General features: G+C 39.0%; 1 protein-coding gene across 1 annotated transcript in view; it reads left to right on the top strand.

Annotated features, from left to right (window-relative positions):
- NFXL1 (nuclear transcription factor, X-box binding like 1) overlaps nucleotides 1-11,822 on the top strand; it is an 85,298-nt gene extending 73,476 nt beyond the window's left edge. The window contains exons 21-22 of the mRNA XM_019552585.1: nucleotides 5,045-5,098; nucleotides 8,835-11,822. Coding sequence (XP_019408130.1) covers nucleotides 5,045-5,098; nucleotides 8,835-9,008 — 228 coding nt within the window. The 3' untranslated portion in view covers nucleotides 9,009-11,822. The remainder of the gene's footprint in view (nucleotides 1-5,044; nucleotides 5,099-8,834) is intronic.
- The last annotated feature ends 386 nt before the right edge of the window (nucleotides 11,823-12,208 follow it).

Genomic DNA, 12,208 nt, shown 5'->3' with positions numbered 1-12,208 from the left:
CTTGATCTGCTGCCAATGTTCTTACTAATGCAGCCCAGTATGCCATTAGCCTTCTAAGCAACAAGAACACAATGCTGGCTTATATTCAGTTTATTGTCTACTGTAACCCCCAGGTCCTTTCTTGCAGAGCTGCTGCTTGCAGTCAGTCCCCAGCCTGTGCCAGTGCATGATATTGTTCTGTCCTAAGTGCAGGACTTTGCTTTAGTCCTTATTGAACCTCATGAGATTTCTTTTAGTCCAGTCCTCCAATTTGTCAAACTCATTCTGAAAACTAGCTCTCCCCTCCAATGTATCTACTGTTTACCCCTGCTTGGTGTCATCTGCAAACTTGCTAAGGTGCAATCTGTCCCACATTCCAGGTGGTTGATGCAGATATTGAACAAAACTGACCCCTGGGGCACACCACTTGATACTGGCTGCCAACTAGACATTGAGCCATTAACTACTGTCCTCTGAGCCCAGTGATCCAGCCAGTTTTCTATCTGTCTTACAGCCCATTCATCCAACCCATACTTCCATAGCTTGCTTGTGAGAAAGTTGTGGGAGACTGTATCGAAAGCCTTGCTAAAGTCAAGGTATATCACATCCACTGCTCTTCTGCATCCACAGAGCCACTCATCTCTTCATAGAAGACAAATAGATTGGTCAGGCATGACTTGCCCTTGGTGAATCCATGCTAACTGTTCCTAATAATCACCTTCTCCTTCAAGTGCTTAGAAATGAATACTTTGAGGACCCACTCCATTATTTTCCAGGGACCAAGGTGAGGCTGACTGGTCTGTAGTTATCCTGGATCCTTGTTCTTCCCTTTTTTTTTTTTAAAGACAGGCACTATATTTTCCCTTTTCCAGTCATCCGGGACATCTCCCAGTTGCCACAAGTTTTCAAGATAATGGCCAGCAGGTCTGCAGTCACATTGGCCAATTCCCTCAGTACCTTTCAGTGCATCCTGTCTGGCCCCATGGACTTGTATACGTCCAGCTCTTCTAAGTAGTCCCTAACCTGTTCTTTTGCTGCTGTTGGTTGCTCACCTTCTTCCCAAACTGTGCTGCCAGTGCAGTGGTCTGGGAGTTGACCGTGCCTGCAAAGACTGAGGTAAAAAAAGTCATTGAGTACTTCGGTCTTTCCCACATCATCTGTCACTAGGTTTCTTCCCCCATTAAGTAAGGAACCCAAAATTTCCCTGATCTTCCTCCTCTTACTGACATACTTGTAGAAACCCTTCTTGTTAACCTTCATGTCCCTTGCTAGCTGCAACTCCAGTTGCACTTTTGCTTTTCTGATTCCAACTCTCCATGCCAAAGCAATACTGTTATACTGCTTCCTAGACATTTGTCCAAGTTTCCACTTCTTGTGAGCTTCATTTATGTTTTTTAGCTCATTGAAGTGTTCCTTGCTAATCCAGGCTTGTCTTCTGCCATACTTGCTAGTTTTCCTGTGCATCAGGATGGTTTATTCCTGTGCCCTCAGTAAGATTTCTTTAAAATACAAACAGTTCTCCTGGTCTCTTTTCCCACTCAGACTAGCTTCCTAGAGGAGGGATCCTGACCATAAGTTCCATGAATGAGTGAAAGTTTGTTATTTCTGAAGTTCAAGGTCCTTTCTCTGCTGTTCTCCTTCCTGAACTCATCTTGTGGTTGCTGCTGCCCAAGTTGCCTCCAGTTCTACGTTCCCCACTGATTGTTCCATTTGTGAGCAGCAGGTCAAGAAGAGCACTGCTTGTAGGTGACCTTTCCAACACTTGCACCAGGAAGTTGTCCCCAACACTCTGCTGTTATCCAGATTATATATATATATATATATATATATATATATATATAACCTTGCAGATTGGTCACTGATAAGAGGCAGAAGCAGGTCTACTGCCCAACTGTTTATTTGCTTTCACTTCAAACGCTTATCCAAAATCTATCTGGCTACCTGACAGAATTACATAGATCCTCACATATACTGGCTGGGGAGACTTGAGGTGGGAGGAGGGTGGCATGTAGATTGGCAGCAGGTCGTCTTGAATTTGCCAAGTTTCCCTCCAGCCTATGCCCAATTTTTATAGATGGTTGATTATAAACATTCTCATAAAAGATCTCTGATTTACTTTATTTAAATGTCTTTGATTTACTGAAACTTTTGTCAGTTAGTCGGGATTTATATTTGTGGAGGGAAGGGTTCTTTCTTACCTCCTTCTGTCCTAGCCACCAGCGGGAAGGTTTGGGATTGAGAGAATGGTTGGGAGCAAAAAGGTAAGAAAGGTTTATTGACTTAACAAACACACAACCACATGTAGTATAACAAGATATTAATAACAGACGATAACAATTTGTGTTGGCAACTTATCGGCAGTCTCCTCTGATGCCTGATGTATGCCTCTTCTATAAAGTCCTTGGGCTCCTTGAGATCCCCGGGCCCACTAAATCCAAGACAGCAGCTTATTTCTAAATTAGTAGATTCTCTTACAATGCTGCATCTTCCTTCCTTCCGCTATTTTCTGGATGTGCTAGCCAATTTATAACTTCTGAGCTACACTGTTGACTCATAGCCACTCACATTCTTACACTACGAGCTTTTCTTTTGACTGACCAATAGCAGTACAAGCCATTGCATTTTTCTGATGAGGTTAATTTTAACTGTGCCACTACATACAAGGCCTCACTACGTACATGGCCTCACTAATCTTTTGCTTTAATTAAACTCCTAACAGCAACGTGCAGCTCCATACATAAACAAACAACAAGAAACGCCTGGTCTAATCCTCATAGAGCGTTCAGCAAGCACTATCACCACACAGACATAAGCTTCAGCTGCCACACCTTCCTTCACCATTATGAAATACTACCTCCCCTCATTCTGTTTTTCTCTTCCCCCAAACTTATCATCTTGTGTAAACAAAACTGCTTTTTTTTTTATAATATATCAAGAAACTTAAAAATCTATCTATTTATAGCAAAAAACATGTAATACATTTAGTTGCATCAGTTGCTAGAACATGAAGCTTTGATTTTGTTTTTGTGCTCCGTTTAATTGCATCTCATTTCTCGTTTAGTTAGACAAGCTGATGGTGTCCTCTGCTTTCCTGTTCAAGCTAGTTGTTGTGTCTTCAAAGGTTCACTCCATGGTCACTCAGAAACAATCTTTGAGGTCTTCTGCTTAGCCACATTTCTGCAGCTTAGTAAGATCCTTGAAAATGGCTGAGGTTGGCAAAAAAAGCTTTAACAATTTTAAAATATTGTCAAACTCTACAAAGGTCTTTTTAATTAAATTTCAGTTCAATATATGTTGACAAGTAGTGCTATAGAATGAAAATTCAGGAGCCCCACTTAGTCTTCTACTCTTTTTAGTTTATGAGCTTTTGGGACAAGTTATGTTAGTGTGGACAATGTTTAGTGTATCAGTTGTCCCTTCCAGGATACAAGCTTATAATTATTGGTGCATTGATTCAAGCTTACTTTCAAGCTGTACGTAGTGCTTGCTTTCAGGGATTTAGGCAGATCTGCATTTAATTTTATCGGAGTAGTAATAAAGTTGCTTCAGTGCTAAAAGTCTCATTTAGAAATGGTTTGTCTGTCAAGAAAAGCTGGCAAAAGCTAAAGCCTCTACTTTTTGACAGAGTGACTTTGCATTTGTAATGTGAGTTTCTTACTGATTTCAAGCTGAAGAAACTTTCCTTTTATATTTATTTAATTTTTGCACTTCCTGATCGTTTTTTTTACTTTATCTAGTAGTACTGAAAATAAAGTTCCAGAAGTCTTTTGCAACATGTCATTGCATCTTTAAAGAGCTTGGAGCTACTGAATTGCTGTTGCTTATAATAAAGACTTATTTGGGGTTTTTTTTGTTGTAATTTCATTTTTCAGGGTTTCAGCACGTATTTAAAATTACTTAAATGTTAGTTGATATTTTATATCCTTGTTACTGAACCGAGGTTTTGCATTTAATGCATTTTATAACAATGGGATATGTACTATAAAAAGAAGTTCATTATATGAAAAGATAATAAATGTGATAGTAGTTAATATAGTGTGTACTTATATAACTCTATACAGTAGTATTTGACTGATATAGGACATGACTGGTTGTCCAACTTCCAAGCTAGGGGCTGCATGCACCATGGGTTGCGCCAGCAAGGACCACAGGCCCCTAGGTTTTGTGCCAGGCAGATGCCTCTGTACCACACAGCCTTGAACACATCCTTTCTGTGTGGGCACTGCCCCAGCACTTGGGAGAAGGGTAGGAAGCAGTAGCTGGAAGAGGAGAGAGCGAGCCCAGAGCCAGAGATCTTACCTGTATTGTAGCCAGAGTGATGGGGAAGCAGCAGTTAAGCAGCAGTCCAGGAGCCACAACTAAATCCCTCATAGCCCACATGTGACCCATGAGCCACCAGGACTTTGCTATCTACCCCAATGAAATCCTGAGGGTCACAGGCATAGAGTTTGGAGACTTCTGAATGATGAGACTTTTTTTGCACCTAAGATAGAGTCTAATATTTTTCAATCCCATGCCTATGTACAGTCCTTCCCAAGCATGAAATGTTCTTTGGAAACATTGTACTTACTGCTACTCAGCAGTTCAGAGGGTTTAAAATACCCAGCATGAATTAATATTTGGTAAAGACAAGTAGCAAGGATGTCTTTCTGTACACAGACTGTAGTGGAAAGGAGATGAAGTCAGTGCAAATTGAGTAACCACTTTTGATGTTTTCCCCCAGTGTTTATTGGATAAAAATTAAATTTGGTTTTGTTCTGGGTAGTGTTTTATGACTGTTTCAGTTCATATTTAAAATCAGAAGTTCTTTCTGTTTAAAAAAAAAAACATCTATTGTGTGCAAGATGCTTTCTCAACTTGTAAGAAAATGACGTTTCTGCCCAAATGTTTTGCAATCTGTGTACATTAGAAGCTTACTTCAGGAGTATGTTTGGCTTGTTGTTGTTAATATTGTCTTCAGCTGAGTCTCTTTGTTGAAAAAGCTAAAATGATATTTTAAGCTTTTCTGCTACAATTAGCAACCTATAAATTAATTGTTCATTGTCCTTTGTATGGGTTTGGACAGCTAAAAGAAGCAGAAGCCAAAGCTGCTGTTGAAGAAGAAAAGCGAAGACAACAGGTACCAACTTTTCTTCTCTCAACTAATGACTTTCTTTGTGCTTCCCCAACAAATGTCTAGTTACCTATTTCTCTTAGCAAATCTGTTACTTTATGCACGCTTACACGTACAAAGATTAGTCCATCTCCATACTCACTGTCTTTGGTAACAGTTAGGATCTATTGCACCAGCTAAAAATTTGTATTTGTGTTCTAAGTGACTTATAATGGAATACAGCCAAAGCCATATCACCAAACTTTTATAACTGTATTAAAATTGCGTTTAGCTAATTAAATCATGTTTCATGATGACAGTCTCATTTTATGGATTGTATTTGCTTTGGTATTTTTTGCATACAATTGCTTTTTTGGATCTTTTAAAACTTTATTTTATAAAACTTTTATAAAAAGTGCAAGCACAATTGCAGAAACAACTTCTGTAAGCTTTCGAAGGTATGCTGCAGTATGTTTTTCCTCAGAGACATGATGATGCAATAATTAGTTCCTATTCTGTCAAGGTAAAAGAATTTGTATTGTACTGTATTTAATGCATGCTCATGAATAGCTTTCTCAATGTAGAGCTGGTAGCAACTTCTGTTGTAACCTTTGCATTACAAGATTTTGTGACCTTTTATTTGAGAAACTCTAGCATCACCATTATTTTGTAGGAGACTGATATTTGTCGGTGGGATTGCTGTGCAAATGCCTTTTCTTTCTCATGTTAAATTCTATTCAGCTTTTGCACAGCTAGGTGCTTTAAAATCTCTTATTTCCCTCTCCTGCTTGCCTGCCACTATAACTGAAAATGAAAATTCTGAGGCTGATGCCAAAACAAAATTGGCACACACAGTACCAATGATAATATTTGGGATATGTGGGAAGAGAGATGGCCTACACCTCGTGTATGGTACCTCTGGAATATTGTCACATGGGGTGGGGTCCCCCATCTTCCCAGTGGTGGGAGAAGGGGAGAGCCTGGTTAAGCCACTCTGACCTCACTGACTTCAGCACGTCTTCCTCCCCTCTTGCAACCGAGAGGCACCACATTTGGCTAAAGCTTCCTCAGTTCTTAGGAGTGGCTAATCTGCCTCCTCTTTCTGGCAGTTCAGCTCAAGACTTCTGTTGCTGCCCATTAACATAGCCAGTCCAGTTGCTCAAGTGTAACAGGCTATGTAGCAATAATGAGTGTTGAGAGGTCAGTCCCTGATTACAACTGAGGAGTCTTTAAATTGCACATAATGACATTTGTTTTTACCTTTATTCTTTAAGGAAAAATTATGGAATTTCAAACAGAAAAGAAAAGATCTTAAAACAATATGGTTGAATTTGAAAAGTTAGGCCTTCAAAAGTTAGCAAATGTCAGATTTACATTTTCCCTTGCAACCATAATTTAAATACACTTATGCATAATTATCTTTAATTGCATGAATTAGGGCACAGGTTCCCAATTTTTTTCTTATTGTGTACCCCCGTCCAGATTTACGGTCTGTCCATGTATCCCTATTAGCACACACTTTATATTGTAACCCCTTAAATGCCAATTATTATTATAATGAAAATTAAAGCTGTCATTATACAATTTCTCCTGTCTAGCCCCCAGAGATGTTTTGCATACTCCTGGGGTATGTGTGCCACAGTTTGGGAACCCCTGAATTAGATTACATTCTGCCTTTTTCCCCATACAACTCAGATAAACATTTTATGCAGTGCTCATTACGTTAGATATGATTACTGTTGTTATTAAAATTACTTTCAACTTCTGTGCAGATTTTCTGTTCAGTATGTCTGGTAGACCTCCACAATTTATGAATAAAATGAAGTAAATCCAACCAGATTGTGTACGAAGCCCTTTGCAGATGCTATAGATCTACTGGCCTTTATACTTCTTCAGGTGGTTGTTCAACAGAAGTGTTTGACTTTTCTGGAAGAGGAGGTAGACAAGGAGGTGGAAGTTAATTTTGTTTCTTGGTGCAAGCCTGACAGTCATGAGATTCAGTCTTCCATGTTATCAGGATAGTGCCAACAATTTCTCTCTCAGGGTGAAGAAGAAGTAGTTACAAACTGGTGCCCCTTCCATTGCTACTGAAAGCAGTGATAGTTTTTCATCCTCTCTGAACCAGCACTGGGATGGGAGGAGAGGGGAGGAGACATTTTGGGTTGACAGTTACTAATGGCAGAAGAAAAGTGAGCCTCTCAAAGTTCCATTACAGGTTCCAGAGGGGAAACCACATCCCCTACAATGTGCCTCAGTCCTGTCTCAACCCTGCCTCTGGCTTCTTGTCCTGGTCCTACTCTTGCCAACACAATCTTAGTCACTATTCCTTAAGCATCTCTTTCCTCCTCATCCTGTACAGTCTGCTTGCCTAACCAGACTTAGTTTACCCTTCTAGGTTTACCATCTTAAATCCTGCACTCCTCACCTTGTATTCAGTCCTTGTCTCTCTCTCCAGTTCCCTTGTTTCCTTCCCCCCACTTCTTGTACCAGTTTGCAGCTCATCCAGTCCCAGCTTTCCCCTGCTCATTGTCTTGCATTTATTTCCTTTCCCTCCCTCAGTCTCTTCTAAACTGAGCCTTACCCCTCCCCAAGGCTTTGTCTCAGTCTGTTTGCCCAGCCAGTCATAATGTGCCCCCCGCGAACTGAGGTGATTGTTAAATACATCAGTCCTTCCCTTGTTGTCCCCATATTTGCTTTTAGTTCCAGTCTTGCGCTCTCCCTCCCTCTGCCCAGTCCTGAATTCCAGGTCTGATCCCATTCCCCCTCAATCAGCTGGCTTGTAGTCCTCTTTGTTTCCCTCCCTAGTCTCTCCTGTCTCCAGTCTGGCTCCTTATCTCAGTCTGCTATCTTCTACTGCCTTCCCTTGCCCCAGGTCATTCTCCACAGATATCAGCTGCTTCCTTCACATTGCCATGGTGCAGTCATAGGCTGTAAACAGACGGCTTTTCTGAAGTAGTCCCAACTGATATGAATCCGGACCTGGGACAGAAAGGGAATTGCCCACACATGTCCTTACAAATTGTATTGTTGCTCCTTTGTCGGTGGGTGGCCAAGGAGAACATGCAGCCTGACAGACTTGCCCCTGGAATGACTGGTAATTAATTTGACTGAGCTGCAATTAACTTGTAGACTACACAGCATTGCGGGGGAGGCACTGGAACCTGCTGGCACATTTTTATCTTGTATACTTCACAAGGTACTTCAAATGGGGCTGGCACTCTGTAGAGTCCCTGGACAAAAATCTTTCTCTTGGAAGAAATGCCATGTCTATTCGCACCCCAAAAAAGACAAGTTGTCTGCTTTCAGTTCCAGGGTCCAACCCCACTCTGGCCTGGGGCAGTCATTATCCAGAGCATCTGGATTTGTTCTGCTGTAGACCTGGGCACAAGAAGGTGTACTTATTCATTCTGTGGGTATGGCACATGTCCGGTCATGGTCATGGTAGGATTGGTGAGATGCTTGAGCATGTTTAGTGAGGACTGAATCTTCAGAGAGTTTAGCTGTTAATATGACTCAGCTGAGGGCAGGACTTGGAAGATTTTAGTTTAGATAACTTCAGGTAAATTTTAATGGGGACAGGAAAATGTTGCTGGTAACAGGTGGTTGCTCTTACCAGGTGTTGCTGCAAATGAATGTCAACAGGGCATTATGACAGAAATATACCTAGCACAAACAGTTTATCATAAACTAACATGTGCACTGTTGTTTAAAATATTAATGTGTGTTATATTTAATTCTGGGTTTTTTTTTCTGTTTTAATTAGGCTGAACTGGAAGCTTTTGAAAACAGGTTAAAAGGACGACGGAAAAATAAGAGGAGAAGGGATGAAGCAGAAACTGAGCAATCAGTGTGGGAAAAATATAAACGTTTCATCATGCTACCAATATGTGGAGTTGCTGTTGTGATACTTGCCTGGATCATAGCCTACAACCTTTGAAATAACTTTAGGGCTATTTTAATATACCTCACTTGGGCATTAGATAACTAGTATTGCTAGAGTGTTAGCCTGCCCTCTGGGCTTCAGATTCATGGTTATGTTGTATATTTTCTCCTACCAACTTACTGTTATCATGATGGAGGGGGGTGGGGAAGGAACCCTATCATGATCTTAACTAGTGGCACAAAAATGTGAATTAAAACTTCCGAGTAACAAAGTAGCATGATATAAAGTTGTACATTCAGTTGCTCATGTCATATATTATCCTGCCCAATTTCACCAAATTATATTAATATATGGTATTATTTCTCATTGCCCCTACTTAATAATATTAGCATAGTTTAATTTAGTTGCTTTACTACATACTAGGGTATTTGTAAAATACAGTTGAATCAAGTTCTGTTTGCAGTAAAATCAGCACAGTATTTGTCTCTTTAAAAGACTGTTGATTTGCTTTCAAACTAGTTAAACCTTGTCACACAAAAGAAAATAACTTCTGTGCTTCTTGGTGACTTATGGCCTCAAGATACAATTTATGAATTTTCTAGACTATCGCCTAATTTCAGATGATAATGCAAAACCTTAAAATCTGAGGGGGAAATGTCACCTTTCTTCATAAAGAAATCTTTTGAACTAGATCCATCACAAGCAGTGAAATGGGCTTGTTTATTACTTTGTATATACTATCTTGCTGTGCCTCAAAATCAAACCTATTTGAAGGGCAGCATTTAGTATAACTTTGTGCTGATTAGTGATCGCCTGGGAAGCAGTCTGATGGAATGGAAGTCTTACCCAGGGAAAAGGGCACATTTTCTCATTGTTCCTAAGTTATCAGTCAAAATGGATAGTGGGACACTGAAGATGAAGCATCTGCAAATGTTCAGGTGAAATGTTAAGTTTGAATCTTTGTAGAGATGTATGGAAGTGCAAATGGACTGAAAGTTACTTAACTTTCAGCTGTAGTTCTAAAGCCATTTGAATAGTTCTTGTTAGTCATATTAGAAATGTCCAGCTAACCTTTAAAACATTTAACATTATTTCATTACCTAATGGATGGTCTTAAATACATTGCCTTTGGGGTTTGTTTTTTTTGTTGTTGTAAACTGAAGGATGCTGTTAACCTGTAATGCTCAAAATGTTGACTAATCTTGAAAATTATATGAGAAATAGCTTTGTTTCAGATGAGGAAATACAAATTAACTAGGAAATAGGATGTCTATCTCTGGTGCTATATTTTTTACTTCTGATGCTTATACTTAAGCAAAGCAGAAATTGAACAGTGTTAAATTGAACAGTTTCTCCCACCCCTTCTCCCCCTAACCTTCCACTAAGGGCATGAGCCTGTTCCCACATCCTGGATGTATAACTCAGACATATATCAGTCCCGCTGAGGGCAGGAGACCACTTACATGAGTAAGGATTGCAGTTAGGTTCAAAATTGGTCTTTTTCATAGGATGGATTATAATTCAAGGTAATGTAATCGTTATGGGAAAAGGTGGTTTATATCCAATTATAATTGTGGCTTGACAGTTGGAGAATGTTGGGGTGGGAGGAGGCAGAAAAACAGTGCAGTTTTCAGTTTGCACTTACTATTTTTTTCTAACTGGCTAACTTTTTAACTGGAAATTTAAAAAAATGTACAACTGGTCATCATTATATGGCAAGCAATGCAAGTATGTACAGTTAATGAAAAATATGTTAGGTATGAATGACTTATGAAATCTGTTCTTGTTTTGTTCCACTGGTTTCATTTTTAAATGCATTTATTTCACGGCATAAGGGAAGAAAATTCTCTCCTGGTTAGTACTTCAGTATTTTCATAAAGCACTGATGAGAGGAAGATTTAATCCAGATTCATGCCTGAAAATGTAGACTTTGGTCTTTGATTCAATGAGGAAATAGCACTTGTAACAATTTATTAGTAATTCACTTATGCATCTAAAAAAAAGGAAAGATTTGGCTTTAAACCAGGGTAGTCTGCTGTCTTTCTTATTTGCTGTGGAACTGATCGTATCAATGTGAAGTGAGGCTTTGCTGAAGTAGTTTTTACCTTGCCTGAAATTAGCTCATTTTTATTTGTTTACATTTGGCTCTTTCTTTATTAAAACAAATACCCTAAAGTTTCTGTCTGCCAATTAGCACTCCTGTTGTGAAGAAAATTGCTTTCTCTAAAGAAACTGTTTGAAAATAAACCGTCCCTCCGTTATATGTTTTGAGTAGATCCCTTGGTGTTTCCTTGCTTTGAATATTTTGTGGCAAGGTGATGTAAAAATATTGGAGGGAAAATGATTTGGCATCTTTATTGTTCATGTTAAATATTTGTATTTCTTAATTGTCTTGGTTGAAAAACACACTGCAAGGACTATTCCTATACTGAGGCAGAGAAACTTAAGATGGACAAAATGTCAAAAATAATAAGTATAATTTAATTGTAAAAAAGGATTAGAGTCATCTGCACTCTCAGTTGGTATGCCTACTACAAGCAGTGCCTGTTGAATTAGATATTCCTGGCTTCTTGCACCGTGGAGTGTGTGGGTTAAAACAATCCACAGTTTAGATTACTGGCTTTTGTTCCACTTATATCCTCACCTTCTGTTAATTCCTTATAGTTTAATGTTGATTGGTGAGACTTTTCTATTTGCAACGGTAATTTGGAAATAAAACAGACATAATGCATTTATGATCTTTCAGTCTGTATACTTGAATCACTTAGAATTACTGTGTAAGAAAAATACTGAATTAAAACTAGGTATTTGTCACAATTTAAATGGTACATTATTTATGTGGTGATAAAACAAATATTGAGAACTTTACATTATGGAACTTTACATACATTAAAAAAAGTGACATAGTATGTGTCTTGAAATTCAGTATGCTTAGCCAGTATGCAAGTGCAAAGCTGCTTCTAAAGGTAGACCCAGTTCTGAATAGGCACCCTTATCTTTCATTAACATTGGAATTACTTGGCAATTTTAAGGGCTTATATCCTTAGACTGTAAGCTCTTTGGGGCAAAGGACCTCTCACTTGCATGAAGTGCCAAGCATATCTATAGCATTGCATACATTATAGTCTGTATAAAAAAAAATCCAATAAATTAAATATATATTGGTAGATTTGTTCATGCGTTTCCAAGTAAGAACATTAAAGGAGCAAACTTTAAATAGTATTCCTTGACATACATTGTAATTGAAGTAGTAG

The sequence above is a fragment of the Crocodylus porosus genome, unplaced genomic scaffold (genome assembly GCF_001723895.1).
Source record: "Crocodylus porosus isolate Cpor-Errol unplaced genomic scaffold, CroPor_comp1, whole genome shotgun sequence".
Lineage (NCBI taxonomy): Eukaryota > Metazoa > Chordata > Crocodylia > Crocodylidae > Crocodylus > Crocodylus porosus.
This window is presented reverse-complemented; position numbering and strand designations above follow the sequence as displayed.